The sequence below is a fragment of the Oryctolagus cuniculus genome, chromosome 17, assembly GCF_964237555.1.
Source record: "Oryctolagus cuniculus chromosome 17, mOryCun1.1, whole genome shotgun sequence".
In the NCBI taxonomy this organism is placed as follows: Eukaryota; Metazoa; Chordata; class Mammalia; order Lagomorpha; family Leporidae; genus Oryctolagus; species Oryctolagus cuniculus.
This window is the reverse complement of record NC_091448.1, coordinates 44,954,766-44,972,720: the sequence shown is the minus strand read 5'-3', so window position 1 is coordinate 44,972,720 and position 17,955 is coordinate 44,954,766. Positions and strand designations below refer to the sequence as shown.

The following is a 17,955-nucleotide window of genomic DNA, read 5'->3' as shown; positions in this document are numbered from 1 at the left end:
TCTCTAACTCTGCCTGCCAAAAACAAACAAACAAACAAACAAACACTCTTCTATTTGAATACTAAAGATATGTTCATTAAATTGTATGATGTAATTCCAAGGCAGAAAAACATAAAATGAATTATGGTACATAATATGTATTCAATAATACAACTATATATTGATCTGTTTAAGAGAAATAAGGGTATAATTTTCCAGTTCAATGATCTTCAAAAGGTCATGAAGGGGATTTCTGGGTTTCCTAGAGTGATAAACATTTAAAAAGTGGGGTTGGGGCCATGGTATGGCCTCTGCATTATAAAATAAAGCCCTGGATATCCTAAAAAAAAAAAAATACAGCTATACTTATTTGTATAACAATCTATACTCTATCTTTTACTCAAAATTAATGGAATTAGGTGGCTTAAGGATATAAATCTTGTCCTCATTTTTGATTTATCATATCAATAACTTATATGTGTTCTTAATTTGAAGAAGCCAAAATTTGCTTGGGAAACATTTAATATATGCTAAGTCACCAAGAGTTTTTCCCTAGAGCTGGTCCCACAGTAGGTATTTATCAAAATAGAGACAAGGACAAAATTAAGCAATCTTTGTCATTTGTTCTGTTTAAAACATTATTTACATGTTGAAGAACAATAGAGATAACCTGACTAATGTGGGGGACTATATTCCTCAGTCCATGTATCATACAAATTCACGGGCCACAGCATGGGATTTATAAAAATCTGCTCATTAGGGAATTGATAAATCAGAAAACTTTCATTTATTATGCTTTCTGTTACATTTTCTAATAGCCTACTTTTTGTATGATAACCTTAACATACCTGCTTTCTACCCCTAGTATCCTTTAACATGCGTTTATTCTACTTACCATCTTGACAGATCAAGGTTTTGAGTATTCCACTATAATAAGTTTGTAATGGGCAAACAATACTCTTATTTGAGAAATCAGAATGACATTTAGAATATATCAAATGCCTGCCATTTTCAAACAGTCTCTTCTGTCTGGTTAACCTCACACATATTTCCCTCTCCCTATGGCTAAAATATACTAATTGCAAACACTTAAACTATTTGTTTCATAAGTATTTCCTTTACTTTCCAAATCAAAAATTATCTGAATTTCTATTTAGCACTCTGTCTCTCTCTCAAGCATTTAACATATATCAATCTATTAGGTATTAGTTTAACATGTCTCAGAGTGCTCTGCACACATTTCTCTCTTAAATGTTAAATGAATGTTTTACAAAAGTCCCCAATTTAAAAGAGTTATAGTTCTATTTGGGTATGTAACTATATATATATAGTCCAAGAGAGAAATAGTACATACCAGTGATGCCGTCCGTATGGTAGCAAAGTGTTCTCTATTACGATAGTGTGATTTGTGACGAGATACTTGGGGTGGAGATTGTGGATCTGATACTCTTGTTCTAGGATCTCCTTCTTCTCTGTAATTTTCCTCCTCCTGTACAAAGAAAGAGACAACATTATGTAAGGTGAAAAACACAGTTTGAATCTTCATAGAAATTAGAATCAAAAAACAACTTGATCAATAAATCTCAAAGACATAATTTTAAAAAGCAAAAATAAAACATGGGAATGCTGTCTTTTACTTTCAACATAATTAGAATTACGAAAAATTATTTCTGTGACTGGTACTGCGCCTTAGTAGGTTAAGTCATCACTCGCAGCACCAGTATCCCATATGGGCCCTGGTTTGAGTCCCAGTTGCTCCACTTCCAATCCAGCTCCCTGCTAATGTGCCTGGGAAAGCAGCAGAGGATGGCCCAAGTGCTTGGGCATCTACACCCAAATGAGAGACCTGGATGAAACTCCTGGCTCCTGGCTTTGGCTTGGCCCAGCCTCAACCATTGTGGCCATTTGGGGAGTGAACCAGCAGATCAAAGATGTATCTCTCTAACTCTGCTGTCTTTCAAATAAATACAATAAATTTTTTAAAAATTTCCATAGTGAATGAAACAGTACAAAAATTGAGGATTTGAAAATATACAAGGCTAGATTAATATCCTATTCTTTACATGCAAAACTGAAATGCTTTAATATAACTTTAAAACAAAGATAATAAAACATGTTGCCAAAATTCTAACTAATATTGATAAACTACTCAAAGGCACTTGGATTTCACAAGCAATTTTTCTTTATAATACTTTTGTTGTCTGTTCAAGATAAGCAATAAAAAAATAAATGTAAAAAAAATTTTTCAAAGCAAGGGTGAGCATTGGGTCTAGTGGCTAAGTTGCTGGTTGGGACACTGGCATATATATCTGAGTACCTAGATTCAAATCTTAGCTCCTGATTCCAAGTACACCCTGGAAGACAACTGGTAATGGCTCAGGTCATTGATTCCCTGCCACACGTAAAAGACCTGAGTTCCCTGGCTCCTGGCTGGCCCATCCCTGTCAGTGGATGGCATTCAGGTAGTGAATCAACGGATGGGAGCTCTGTCTCTCTGCCTCTCAAATAATTAAACACTTAAAAAATTTAAGGGCTAATGTCTTTGTGTACCTCAGGTCCTTACATGAAGATGAAGTCAGCTAAGCAGCAATGAACTAATTGTGGAAACAACTTTGTTTTATGATTGATTCTATTGGCTAAGAATATACAAACTAAACATGGCTTTGCCCTAAATAATAGTATCACTTAACCAAATCATTCCTAATAGCTTTTGAGCACATATGTATATGTATGTATGTATGTCTGTGTGTGTGTGTGTGTGTGCGCGCGCGTAGTAAAACAAGAGATCTGCCATTTTAAGTGGTGGTAATTAGATTCTCAGTGCTACACAACCATGAGCTCTATTTCTAAAGCCTGTCATTACCCCAAATAAAAACTTTATCCATTAGCAATAATTCTCTATCTCAGTCTTCACACAACCGCTGGTAATCAGTAAATTGCTTTCTATTTCTATGAATTTGTCTATTCCAGACAAGTTAAATGTTTATTATATACTATGTCCTTTTGTGTCTGGTTTATACTACTTAGCATATTTCTGAGATTCATCCATATCACAACAAGTAACAGAACTTCATTCTTTTTTATAGCTGAGTAATAATCCATCGGACACATATGTCAAAATTTGCTTATTTATATGTATATGACATCTGCATTATTTCCACTTTTAGCTACTGTGTCTAAAAACTTTTTAGATAATACTGAAAGCTGTGAAGTTCAAAAAGGAATCTAAGAGTTACCCAACTTTCTAGTATTTTTGAGAAAACTTAAAATTTCTCACTCAAAACTGCAAATATAGCAAGCACTTACATTTCCTAAGACCACAATTTGTCATTTTCCAGTTACACTTTATTTTATATTAAAAATGTAAATATTATGGATAATGCAAAAGTCACTTTTCATCATCAACCATCTCAACTCTTTTTCCCACTCCTCAAAAGATACCATTACTATGAATTTCACATGTTAACAATCTTATTTTTAATATCTTATTTTCCACATTCAAATATTATACAACACAATATTGCTGTATTTCATCTTCTAAGATTTTAAGACAGCTCCACATTCTTTTTGTATCCTCAAAATCTTAGTTTTCCAAATGTAGATAATTTTTTCAAAATGCTCCAAACTTCTTGAGGCTAGCATTGTGAGGCAGGGGGTAAAGTCACAGCCTAGAACAATGGTATAAAATATGGGCACCAGTTTGAATCTTGGATGTTCCACTTCTGATTCAGCTCCCTGCTAATGGCCTGGGAAAAGCAGAGGAAGATAATCCAAATGTTTTGGGCCCCTGCCACCCACATAGGAAACCCGGATGAAGCTCCTGGATTCTCGTTTAAGCCTGGCCTAGTCCAGGCCTTTGCAACTATCTGGGTAGTGAACCAATGGTGGACTATTTCTGTCTGTCTGTGTCTGTCTCTCTTTCTTGCTCTGTAACTCTTTCAGATAAAGAAATCTTTAATGATAAAATAAGTTCCAAAATTCTGAAACTTCAAAGTAAAAAGACAACCTCTTTCTCTTAGAATAACCAGACAAAAAATTTGTTAATCAAAATTGAAATCTTTTCACCAAAATCAAAATACTCACAGGTTTTAAATGGATGACAGAACTGTTAGACATCACTGTGTGGTCTCCTTCCATCATGTCTAGCTCACTCTTGTCATCTGAGGCATCTGGAAGACTGTTAACACTACTGCTTTGGCTGCTGGCACTGATGGACATACTAGGAATAGACTGATTACTTCCAACACTATTCACTGTTCCTGTCCGGCCAACACCATGATCTTGTTCCTAACAGAAAAAGAGAATAGGGTTCAATCATCTGTATCTCTTCTGCATTCTTGTTTGTATAAACAACTAGCACACTACATGGCACACAATCATTAAAAGAAAATTTGAGATCTGTTGTGAGAAATATTTTTCTCAAGATCAGGAAGTTTAGCAACTGTTAGTTGATTGATAACAAATAAAAACGATCAACAAGTAAATAACAAATAAGTTCATCCAACTGTTTAAAGTCAGTTGATCAGTTTTGGATGATTTCCAAAGTATAGTATCCACAACACATCCCATTGGCTATATAGATTCTGCTATGGCTTAATGATTCTCAGTTAACACAAATTCCTCCTTTAGAAAAAAAGCTATAAATGCTATTACATTTTTACAAAGCCTTTCTTTAGTAGATTCTTCCTTTTTTTCTGAAAATAGTCTTTAGATTACCTTTCTACCACCAAATAATTTAATTTTAATTCATATCTATCATAAACTAAGAATTACATATTACATATCTATGTAATATTCAAACACAATCACAAGAACAAGTTACCAGGAGCCAGTGTTGTAGCACAGGGGCTAAGCTGTCACCTGGGATATCTGCATCTCATATCAGTGCTGGTTCAAGTCCCAGCTATTCGGCTTCTGATTCAGCTCCCTGCTGATGTGCCTGGGAAAGCAGTGAAAGACAACCCAAGTACCTGGGTCCCAGCCACTGATGCAGAAGAAATGGAAGGAGTTCCAAGCTCCTGGTTTCAGCCTGGTCCAACCCCAGCAGGTGAAGCCATGTGAGGAGTGAAACAGTAGACAGAAATCTCTCCTCCTTTCTCTGTAACTCTGACTTTCAAATAAATTAATATTTTTTTTTAAAGTAACAATTTCCTGAAGTAACCAAGTAGCCATGATTTCTGGGCACCAATATTCTAATACTCTTACCATACCAGAAATCAGTAATATACACAGAATTTATAATAAATACAGACATGTGGTATATGTATAAAGGGACTTTAAAGAGACTTTTTATTTTTCTTATACCCATAGCCTAACAGAGACTTGTTAAAAATTTAATCACAGGGGCCAGAATGGTGGCATAGTGGGTAAAGCCACCACCTGCAGTGCTGGCATTCCATATGCGCGCTGGTTTGAGTCCTGGCTGCTCCACTTCTGATCCAGCTTTCTGCTATGGCCTGAGAAAACAGTAGAAGATGGCCCAAGTCCTTGGGCTTAGGCCCCTGCACCCATGTGGGAGACCTAGACGAAGCTCCTGGTTCCTGATCAGCACAGCTCTGGATGTTGTGGCCAACTGGGGAGTGAATCAGTGGAGGGAAGACCTCTCTCTCTGCCTCTCCTTCTCTCTCTGTGTAACTTTTTTTTTTTTTAATTTTTTTAAAAAATATGTATTTATTTATTTATTTTTTGACAGGCAGAGTTAGAGAGAGAGAGAGAGAGAGAGAAAGGTCTTCCTTTGCCATTGGTTCACCCTCCAATGGCCACTGTAGCCGGTGCGCCGCACCCATCCGAAGCCAGGAGCCAGGTACTTCCTCCTGGTCTCCCATGTGGGTGCAGGGCCCAAGCACTTGGGCCATCCACCATTGCCTTCCCAGGCCACAGCAGAGAGCTGGACTGGAAGAGGAGCAACCGAGACAGAACCGGTGCCCCAAACGGGACTAAAACCTGGAGTACCGGCGCCACAGGCAGAGGATTAGCCTAGTGAGCCACGGCACTGGCCTCTGTGTAATTCTTTCAAATAAATAAATAAATTGTTAAAAATTCAATCACAGAGAATTTTAATACTATAACTTTATCACTTATTTCAGACATGAAAAATTCTAATTTTTTGTCAATTACTAAAAATAAAAACTGTTAACAGTTTTATATTTTATACTTCATTAATTATTTAATGCTATTGAAAAGTAAAGTAACTATTGTGTACTGTTTCAGAATACAAAGTGATGTCTTACTAGAAAGCAACCAAAAAACTCAAAGATGTAGAACTCTGATGGCACAAAGAAAACAAACTATTAGGAAAATAAAAGATAATTTCCCATTTAGTAAACTTTATTTGCATATTTCCTTGTGAGGAAATTCTATAATTTTTTTATAAATCTGTATTTCTACTCTACTTAAAAGGCAACATAAAAGTTAGCCTGCAGAACCAGAAAGATAAATTTGAATTCATGTGTGTCTGCTGACAACTAATTAAACACTCTGAAGGCTGCTTCCTTCATCTGTAAAATGAACATTTTATAATAGTATAGATGGAATTAAATTATGTAGAACTAAAAGGAATCAAGTAGTCTTGATGACACATTAGAGTATGTGTAAGTTTCTAACAACTTCTCTTTGAGTAAAGTCACCTTTCAGAGTCAGTAATTTCAAGAACTTCGAAAAACATGTTGTAAGGAACTAGATAATTTAATCAAAAAGGGCTCTGTGGCCAATAAATTTGATAAGGATCAGATTAAATAGCTGAATATGTTTCTTTAAAAAAAAAAAAGCCTTCTCAGTACACTTACTATGAGAGTATGCATCAAAAAGGGGTTAGGTTTTAGAGCTTGTGATCTAACATAAAGACAGGGATCTTGTAGGACCAGTATTAAGAAAATACACTTGGGGCCAGCCCCGCAGCTCACTAGGCTAATCCTCCGCCTGTGGCGCCAGCACCCTGGGTTCTAGTCCTGGTTGGGGTGCTGGATTCTGACCTGGTTGCTCCTCTTCTAGTCCAACTCTCTGCTGTGGCCAGGGAGTACAGTGGAGGACGGCCCAAGTGCTTGGGCCCTGCACCCACATGGGAGACCAGGAAGAAGCACCTGGCTCCTGGCTTTGGATCGGCACAGCGCTGGCCATAGCGGCCATTTGTGGGGTGAACCAACGGAAGGAAGAACTTTCTTTCTCTCTCTCTCTGTCTACTCTGCCTGTCAAAAAAAAAAAAAAAAAGAGAGAGAGAAAATACACACACTGATGATGCAAAAGGCAAATTCATGGAAGGGCAAGTTACTTAAGGAAAGAACAATAAAAAGAATTCAATATTTTAGTCTTTTTTAAGGTACTACCTCTTCTTCTTCCTGTGCTTCTACTGCTGGTCCATTATGTGCCTCCTGGAAAAGGAGTTTCTTCATCTTTCGATACTGAAGATTGTCCAGTTCTCTTACTGCATCCTTTGTCCTTTGAATGAGATCTATTAACACTGTTTCAGGGCGCTCCCGAAGAACAAACATGTGCTGAAGAGGGCAAAAGGTAAAGGTCAGGTTGGAACTTCTTTTTCGTTTTTAAAGACTGATTTATTTGAAAGGCAAAGTTAGAAGGTCGGCACAGCAGGTTAGGTCACCACCTGCAACATCCCATATTGGTGCTGGTTAGAGATCCAGATGCTCCTCTTCCAATCCAGCTCCTTGTTAACGTGCCTGGAAAAGCAGTGGAAGATGGCCCAAGTGCTTTGGTCCCTACAACCACATGTAAGAAACAGATGAAGCTCTGGGCTCCAGGCTTCCGCCCAGCACAACCCTGACTATTGTGGCCATTTGAGTGTCTCTCTCTCACTCTGCTTTTCTTTTTTGCTTTTTGAAAAGATTTACTTTGCATTTATTCAAAAGGCACAGTTTGAGATAAACAGAGAGAGATCTTCTACTTGCTGGTTCACTCCCTAAATGGCAACAATGGCAGGAGCTGTGAGAGGACAAATCCAGGAGCCTGGAACTCCTTACAGGTCTCCTCACATGGGTGGGAGGGGCCTAAGTACTTGGGCCATCTCCTGCTGCTCTTCCAGGCACATCTGTAGGAAGCTGGATCAGAAGTAGAGCGGTTGGAGCTGGCACTGTGGCATAGTGGGTTAAAACGCCACCTGTAGTGCCAGCATCCCATAAGGGCGCTGGTTCGAGACCCAGCTGCTCCATTTCTGATCCCGCTTTCGGCTATGGCCTGAGAAAGCAAAAGAAGATGGTTCAAGTCCTTGGGCCCCTGCACCCATGTGGGAGACCCAGAAGAAGCTCCTGGCTCCTAGTTTCGGATCGGCACAGCTCTGGCCGTTGTGACAAATTGGGGAGTGAACCAGCAGATAGAAGACCTCTCTCTGTCTCTCCTCCTCTCTCTGTGTAACTCTGACATTCAAATAAATAAATAAATTTTTTTAATGAAGATATGTTCTCTTTGGCTTTTCTGTTTCCAATAGGTTTTTTTTTTTTTTAAAGATTTATTTACTTATTTGAAAGTCAAAGTTACACAGAGGGGAGAGGCAGAGAGAGAGAGAGGTCTTCTATCCAATGGTTCACTCCTCAATTGGCCGCAACGACCGAAGCTGCGCCAATCCGAAACCAAGATCCAGGAACTTCTACTGGGTCTCCCACATGGGTGCAGGGGCTCAAGGACTTGGGCCATCCTCCACTGCTTTCCCAGGCCATAGCAGAGAGTTGGATCAAAAGCAGAGCAGCCAGGTCTCAAACCGGCACCCATATGGAATGCTGGTGTTTCTAGCCAGGGTGTTAAACTGCTGCACCACATGTTAGCCCCTGAATAAATAAATCCTTAAGAAAAAAAAAAAAAAGAAGTAGAGCAGTCAAGACTCAAATATGCACTCCTATGTGAAGCCAGAATTGCAGGTGGTAGCTTTAACCTGCTATGCCATAACATCAGCCCCATGGAACTTTTTTTCTTAATTACTACAAATGTATCCTTGGTCAGAACCTAGAGTTACAATCCTATAATGAATAATGCCTATAACATACAGCTATCTAAGTATATTATACTTTTTTTTTTTTTTTTTTTGACAGGCAGAGTTAGACAGTGAGAGAGAGAGACAGAGAGAAAGGTCTTCCTTCCGTTGGTTCACCCCCTAAATGGCTGCTACGGTCAGCGCACTGCACCGATCTGAAGCCAGGAGCCAGGTGCTTCCTCCTGGTCTCCCATGTGGGTGCAGGGCCCAAGCACTTGGGCCATCCTCCACTGCCTTCCCGGGCCACAGCAGAGAGCTGGACTGGAAGAGGAGCAACCGAGACAGAACCGGCACCCCAACAGGGACTAGAACCCGGGATGCCAGTGCTGCAGGCAGAGGATTAGCTCAGTGAGCCCGGCGCCAGCCTAACTATATTATACTTCTGATATTTACTATATAATTGTATAAATGTATTATATTAATTGTATTTCTGATCGTCATTAAATTTTTTTTAGATTTTTTATTTATTTACTTGAGATGTAGAGTTACAGACAGAGAGGGAGAAACAGAAAAGAAAGGTCTTCCATCTATTGGTTCACTCCCCAGATGGCCACAGCAGCCAGAGCTGGGCTGATCTGAAGCCAGCAGGCAGGAGCTTCTTCCAGGTCTCCCACGTGGGTGCAGATTGAGATCTTCCATCTGCTTGTTCACTCCCCAAATGCATGCAACAGCCAGAGCCAGGCCAGGCTGAAGCCAGGAGCTCAGAACTTAATCCAAGTTTCCCACATGGGTGGTAGGGATCCAAACTTGAGCCATCACTTGCTGCCTTCCAGGGTGTGCATTAGCAGGAAGCTAGAATCAGGGGCAAAGCTGCACATGAACTGAAGCACACCAATATGTGATGTGAACATTGTAAGCATGGTCTTTAATTGCTGCACAAAACCCTTTCTTCCACAAATTTCATAAAATCTTTTTTTTTTTTTAAAGATTTATTTATTTGAAAGGCAGAGTCACACACAGAGAGAGAGAGGAAAGACAGAAGAAGAGAGATCTTCTATCAGCTGGCTCACTCCCCAAATGGCCAAAACAGCCAGAGCTAGGCCATGCCGAAGCAAGGATTGGAAGTGGAGGAGCTAGAATTCAAGCTGGTGCTCCCATGGGATATTGTAGGAAATAGGTTTAACTGGCTGTGCCACATTGGGCCATCATCCACTTCTTTCCCAGGTGTATTTGCAGAGAACTAGGTTAGAAGCAGAACAACCAAGACTTGAATAAGTACTCCAATAAGGGATGCTGGCTTGCAAGTGACGGCTTAACTCACTGTATGTACCACAATGCCAGACCTTTAGAGTTATCATTGTTACATTGAATTACCCTAGAAATTACAGAAAGACATCTGCCCTCACTTAAGTTTCATGAAATATCCTTGAATTCTTAACTTCTGTTAGTTCAAATTTATTTCTTCTCTATGCAGAAAGTTTTCAATAGGGGCTGAGTTAAGCCAGTATCCTATATGTCCACTGCTTTTGAGTCCTGGCTGCTACACTTCTAATACAGATTCCTGCTAACGAGCCTGGGGAAGTAGCAAAAGATGACCCAAGTCCTTGGGCCCCTACATCTACATGAGAGACCAAGATGAAGTTCCAGGTTCCTGGCTTCAGCATGGCCCAGCCCTGGCCATCGCAGCAATTTGGGGAGTGAACCAGCAGATGGAGGATATCTCTCTCTCTTTCTCTGTAACTCTGCCTTTCAAATAAATTAAAAACAATTTTTTTAAAGAAAGAGTTGTCACTATACAATATTTTAATCTATTTCCACTGTAATCAGTGTTGCTATTTCAAACTCATCAACATAATACCTCTACGATATTTCACTAAATGCCTGTGCCAAAATTATTTAGCTGTCAACATAATTCTGGATGGATATCTCCAATATTTAATTCTGATAAGGAACTTCATATATTAAAATTGTTTAATATTAATTTTTTTCATTATGATGGACTGTGATAGAAATGTAATTAGGCAAAATGAGTTCTTGATAAGATACTTCCTAACATTTCAAACAAGACTGCAAAAAATATACACTGTAGTTTAGGCAAATGGTTACTATATAAAGACTCAGGATCTAATCACCAAATAACTGACCTTGTTGGGCTAGATTATTACTTTAAGAGTTTTAAGTTTTTTGTCTGTAATGGGCAAATGTAAAAAGCCAGTCACATTTTGCCTTTTGTCTTAGTGTATAAGTGTATAGTCATTTTGCCTTAATTTAAAAAATATTTAGTTTTCTTATATTTCTAAGTTTGATAGTTTTTTACATATAGGTCTCATTTATTATTTACTAACATAATCTTTAGCTATATTAAAACTTCTGTTGCTACTGTGAGTGTATATTTACTCAGGCCCTCATTTTTGAGACTGAGTTTTCTGCCTAGAATTCCCCAAGCATAACTAACTTTTATGTTATTCTTTTACTTACTGTGCTTCTAAGTGGTATTACCAAATATATATATATTCAATAATAACACATAAATGAATGCTTCCATCAGATTTTTCTAGCCATGATTTAATTAATGTGTGTAAATAAAGGTAAGTTAAACTTTTTAAAAGTTCTAAAATATTAGTATAGAAATAGTCTACTTAAATCTTACAATGAAAAAAATCAAAGAGATTCCCTAGAGTAACAAAAAGAATAAAATCCAACTAATTAACATCTAATCTAGATGTTATAAGAACTATAATTGGCCGGCTCCATGGCTCACTAGGCCAATCCTCAGCCTGCGGCACTGGCATCCTGGGTTCTAGTCCCGGTTCGGGCGCCAGATTCTGTCCCGGTTGCTCCTCTTCCAGTCCAGCTCTCTGCTGTGGCACAGGAAGGCAGTGGAGGATGGCCCAAGTGCTTGGGCCCTGCACCCCCATGGGAGACCAGGAGGAAGTACCTGGCTCCTGGCTTCGGATTGGCGCAGCGCGCCGGCTGTAGCAGCCATTTGGGGGGCAAACCAACGGAAGGAAGACCTTTCTCTCTATCTCTCTCTCTCAATGTCTATAACTCTGTCAAAAAGAAAAAAAAAAAAAAAAAAAAGAACTACAATAAACACAACACTACTATTCTTAAGAAGTTCAACATTCAAATGAAATAATTTTTGTGGAAATTATGTATTTAAATTAGACAACCAAGCCTGCTGAAAATTGAATAGAATTTACAGAATTTTAAAAATATTTTCTAAGCTAAGTTGGAAAAGCATATTTACAAAAAAGGAAACAAAAGTATTACATCCACTTTCAATACTTTCTTTTCTTTTACATATTTATGTAAATATATCACATAATTTATATTGGTTTCATATTATATTAATATTGGACAGATCAATAAAGTGTGGCAGATATGAAATTAAATCCAGGGACCAGTGTTGTAATGTACAGAGGGTTAAGTCACTGCCTGTGACACCAGCAACCCATGTCATAGTGCCAGTATGTGCCCTAGCTAGTCTAGTTTCAATCCAGCTTCCTGCTTATGCACCCAGGAAAGCACAGGAAGATGGCCCAAGTGCTTGAGCCCCTGCCACCCATGTGGGAAACCTGGTTGGAGTTCCTAACTCCTGGCATTGGTCTAATCCAGACCTGGCTGTTGCAGCCATTTGAGGAACGAACATCAGCAGATAGAAGATCTCTTTCTCCTCCCCCAACCCCAGTCTCTCCCTGTCACTCTGCCTTTTTTTTTTTTTTTTTTTTTTTTGACAGGCAGAGTGGACAGTGAGAGAGAGAGAGAGAGAGAGAGACAGAGAGAAAGGTCTTCCTTTGCCGTTGGTTCACCCTCCAATGGCCACCGCGACCGGCACGCTGCGGCCGGAGCACCATGCTGATCCGATGGCAGGAGCCAGGTACTTATCCTGGTCTCCCATGGGGTGCAGGGCCCAAGCACTTGGGCCATCCTCCACTGTACTCCCTGGCCTTGGCCACAGCAGAGAGCTGGCCTGGAAGAGGGGCAACTGGGACAGAATCCGGAGCCCCGACCGGGACTAGAACCCGGTGTGCTGGCGCCGCAAGGCGGAGGATTAGCCTAGTGAGCTGCGGCGCCGGCCCACTCTGCCTTTCAAATGAGAAAGAAAGTAAATATTTTTTTCAGCCTGCACTTGGCACAAGTAAAGCTGCCGCCTGCAGTGCTGGCATCTCACATGGGCACCAGCTGCAGTCCCAGCTGCTCCACTTCCGATCCAGCTCTCTGCTATGGCCTGGGAAAGCATTGGAAGGTGGCCCAGTCTTGGGCCCCTATACACACATGGGAGATCCGAAAGAAGCTCCTGGTTATTGTCTTCAGATCAGCCCAGCTGTTGCAGCCATTTGGGGAATGAACCAATGGATAGAAGACTTCTTTCTCTCTCTCTACCTCTGCCTTTCTGTAACTATGCCTTTCAAATAAAAAAGAATCTTATAAATAAATAAATAAATAAATATTTTCTAAATAAACAAAAATTAAATTCAATGCTAATCTGTTTTACCAACTATGAAAGATATTGTTCCATTTGAATTAAAAATTGGTAACTCATGAATATATTCTTGCATGCACATATAAATATTTCGCTGTTTAGTACTACTTTAAATATTTAACCACATATTCTACCTAGATATGGTAGAAGCAGTTAATCACTTTTCAAAGAAAAATAGAACTGACCTTTAAAAGTTCCTCTGATGTAGGACGATCTTGAGGGATTTTCTGGAGGCAAGAATCTACAAAGTTGCGAAAATAATCAGACCTATTGTAAAGGAAAGTATCAAGTGAACATATTGCTATTTCCTTTAAAAATACATCCACAAATCAAGGGAGTACTAGGAGCGAAGATCAAAGATTTTTATGGAAGTCTATAAAAAGCCATCTAAAGCAGTAAGTGAACGTTTATCATTTTCTAAAAATAAGCTTCAACAGATTAGTTAAAACTCACACTCCCACATATTTAAATGTTACAACTCTTTTTTTTTTTTTTGAGAGGTAAAGAGAACTAGACACAGAGCCTCATTCATTTGCTAGTTCACTCCACATTTATTTCAACACATTTATTATCTAGATGTACCAAGTTACAGTTGAGTGATTTTTGTCGTCTGGAATCCTTGGTGAAACTTAGTCCCCAACCCAACCAGTACTGGGAGGTGTTTAGGTCATGAGGGCACAATAAAAAATTCCTCCCCTCCAGAGGACACAGTATCTAAGACATCATCTTGGAATAAAACAGATTATATCCTTCTGGCTTCCAAGTGGCCCAGCTCCAGCTGTTACAGCCATTTGGCCAGTAAATAAGATGGAAGATCCATATCTGCCCCCCCCCCCCATTTTCTCCCTTTATCTTTGCCTTTCAAATAAATAAATAAATCTTTTTTAAAAATTTGCATTATCTTTTCAGTTCTCTCCGAACTTCTGGAAGCCTCTTCATATTTTTAAATTTTAAAGTATTTAATAAATATGCTAGATATTCCCCTAGAAATTTTCAAATGCTAGGTACATCTGAGGAATTAATTTTATAATAAAATTTTTTACCTAATAATAAGAATCCTAACTTCCTAAAACTGTCAGTCTGTTCTCCATAAATTAGTTTGCATGAATGAACAGAAGAGATATCAGAGCAATAAGGATAATAACTCTTATAATCAGAATTAAAATGATCCCAAAATTCTCTTTTTTAAAAAGACTTTATTTATTTATTTGAGAAGTAGAGTTACAGACAGAGAGAGGGAGAGACAGAGAGAAAGGCCTATCCACTGGTTCACTCTTCAGATGACTGCAACAGCAGAGCTGGGCTGATCTGAAGCCAGGAGCCAGGAGCCAGGAGCCAGGAGCTTCTTCGGTCTCCCATGTGGGTACAGGGGCCCAAGCACTCGGGCCATCCTCTACTGCTTTCCCAGGCCATAGGCAGAGTTGGATCAGAAGAGGAGCAGCCGGGCCATAAACTGGCACTCATATGGGATGCTGGTGTCACAGGCAGAGGCTTAGCCTATTATGCCATAGCACCAATACCCAAAAAGTTTTTAATTACCTGGCAATGATGATAAAGTCAAATCATTTTACTCATGTTTTATACATATAAACTATAAACCATTCCCAAGGAATGATCACTATATTTTGTGACAACATATATATTTTAGTTATAAAATATTAATGATTAGAAAATATTATTCATGGCATAGCAATTACACTACTTGGGATACTCACATCCCAAATCAGAGTGCCTAGGTTCAATTCCTGGCTCTGCTCCCAATTCTAGCTTTCTGGTAAAGTATACCCTAAGAGGTAGCAGGTAATGGCTCAAATAGTTGGGTTCTTGCCACCCATATGGGAGACCTACATGGAGTTCCTAGCTCCTAGATTCATCCTGGCCCAGCCTTGGCTGTTGTAGGCATTTGGGTAATGAACCAGTGGACGCTAGATTTGTCTTTTAAATAAATAAGATAAATTTAAAAACTTATAAATGCTGTTATTATTATTAGGGTTACACATGCTCATAAAATTCAAAGGAAAGGTAATTTTTGTAAAAATCTACTTTTTGCATCCATGACATCATTTACCATTTTTTTCTGAACTGAATGATATACTCCTATATAGTATGAAATACAGACTTGACAAGAGAAAATAAACCTGTTTTAATGTGTTTTCAGCTAATACATTTTACATAATTTAAATTAAATGATTTTGATACCAGATTATAAAAAGTATTTCATGTATATAATACTGAGCAATATATCTCTCAGCAATACTCACCATTCATTAGATTGTAGTGTAGGGGATTCATTTTGGGCTATGTGATATAAGGCACTCATTGCATTCATATTAAATAAAGGAGGCTTTCTTTCCGCTGTAAAAGAAATAAAACTTTCCTATTAAAACGTGTGCTTGTTATGGAAAGGCACTTAACTATGCTACTTCTATGATTTTTTCCACTTTATTAAAATACGGAGTTTATTTCCAATGTGTATTTTTGTCTACCCACAATTTTTATGTCTGACTACCACTAGTAATGTGTCTTATAATTACATTCCATAAATGTTCAAAACCAACAAAGGGCAGAGTTCCATCTTTACAACTTAAACCGGCATTTTGGACAACACATTCTTGGCAATGGAACCTGGACAACATTTATCAATCATGGCAGGTAAAGTTCTTACCCTGCATTATAAAAAGGACAACCAGATATCAGCTGTTACAGAATGAAATAAGATGGAAAATTTCAACAAACTGTTTAAACTATTCTTTCTCTCTCTTTTTAAGAGTTATTTATTTACTTATTTGAAAGGCAGAGTTACAGAGAGAGATAACTTCCATCTTCCATCTGCTGGTTCACTCCCCAGATGGCTGCAATGGCTAGGGCTGAGTGAGGCCAACGGAGCCAAGAGCCAGGAGTCTCTTCTTGGTCTTCCACATGGGTGCAGGGCCCCAAGCACTTGGATTATCCTCTACGCTTTCTGAGGCCATCAACAGGAAACTGGATTGGAAGTGGAGCAGCCAGGACTACCATATTTGGGATGCTGACACTGCAGGTGGCAGTACAACCCTCTACAGCACAGTACCAGCCCCTTAAACTACGTTCTTAAAAAGATTTCCTCCACTGCCAATGATCTTGAATAGCCTGTTCAGTCATCAGGAAGCAATTCTTCACACACACAAAGAAACTGGTGAATTTGGCTCCTACTTTGGGAGATAACTACCTTTTTCTATATTTGCTTATATTTTCATTTTAATGTCCTCTACAGAACTAGCTCATTTTTAGAAGTTTTTTCCTATTTTTTGAAGGACTCTTGACTTTTTGATCTTAATTTGATTTTTTTGTTTTGAGTATTTACTATTCTGGCTTCATTTTTCTGTATTCTTGGCTGGGGTATCTTGTATAGATTTCTTCACTGGATTTTTTCTTCAATTTCCTCTTCCTCATCACCTTCACAGTAGCAAGCTTTACACTTTTCTGTGGTACTCTGCTGCCACCTCCAGAAGATGGCTTTCCAGATATAATTAATAATTTCATTCTCTTTCTCTTCATCTTTTGATTCTGCACCTTACTCCACAGCTACTAAATGCTGTACACCAATATACATAGGCCTAGAACCGTATTTTAAACTTAAAATCACAGGTGGTATTATTTCTAAACCCCAAGGGAAATTGTTGTTGTCAAAGTTGCCAGTGTTAATTTAACTGAACTGCCTTCATTCATAATTCACTGCCTCAGCTTCAACAATGAGCAATTCATCCTTTGAACCAGTGCCTACTCCAACCATTCTTAAAGATAACTGGTGCTCATTTTCATCACTGTCCACTTTAAAGTGATAATCTTTGTCAACCTCTAGTTTACAACCAAAAATAGTTCTGGAGCTCAGGGGATTTATGTCCTTATCCATCGAATCTTTCATGGGGAGTAGTAGATAGAGATAAACATTGCTGTTGCAAAGAACAGCCACACAGGACAAAATCACACCAGGCAAATAAGTTGTTTTTAAAGTATTTCTCATTTTGAACCAATCTTAACAACAATTAAAAAAAAAAAAAAAACAGAAATCAAAAGACCTTTAAGTAGAGCTCAAGAACTTTCTCAAGTGAATCAACTGAAAATAAATTTTTGAACTGATGGCCTACTATCCCTAAATATTTGAGTGCATATTTTCTATAACCAAGAACACTTTCCTAAGGAAAGATACTATACTAATTTAATACTGATAGATGTCTATTACATAAATTCCAAGCCCCATTCTTCATTCCAACATCTCAATAGTATAGCAAAAGCTTTGATCATTTGCATCCTTCTAGGAACTTGTCCATTTTATCTGAGTTGTGAAACTGACAGACAAATGTTATTTCTCTATTATCTTCTTTATTCTTTTTATTCTTTTCTTTTTAAAAATTTTATTTCCCAAATTATTTTCTTAATATCTGTAAAACCTATATTGACTATTACCTCTCATTCCTGATAAAGGAAATCTCTATCTCTTTTTCTTTCCTCTATAAAATATTTATTTATTTGAAAGGGGGAAGAGATAGACATGGTAAGTGGTAATTTGTGTGTGGATTTTTTTTAAAAGCTTTAT

General features: G+C 38.4%; 1 protein-coding gene across 6 annotated transcripts in view; it reads right to left on the bottom strand.

The window, feature by feature from the left end:
- Window positions 1-17,955, bottom strand: part of TAOK1 (TAO kinase 1) — a 176,922-nt gene that overhangs the window by 49,086 nt on the left and 109,881 nt on the right. For 5 of the 6 annotated variants that reach the window (XM_051824587.2, XM_051824588.2, XM_070061154.1 and 2 more), the window contains 5 exons: window positions 15,644-15,737; window positions 13,568-13,649; window positions 7,302-7,469; window positions 4,063-4,266; window positions 1,334-1,468 (listed from right to left, as the gene is read on the bottom strand). In XM_051824587.2, the coding sequence (XP_051680547.1) occupies window positions 1,334-1,468; window positions 4,063-4,266; window positions 7,302-7,469; window positions 13,568-13,649; window positions 15,644-15,737 (683 nt within the window). The remainder of the gene's footprint in view (window positions 1-1,333; window positions 1,469-4,062; window positions 4,267-7,301; window positions 7,470-13,567; window positions 13,650-15,643; window positions 15,738-17,955) is intronic. The other variant, XM_070061155.1, reaches the window with a different exon arrangement.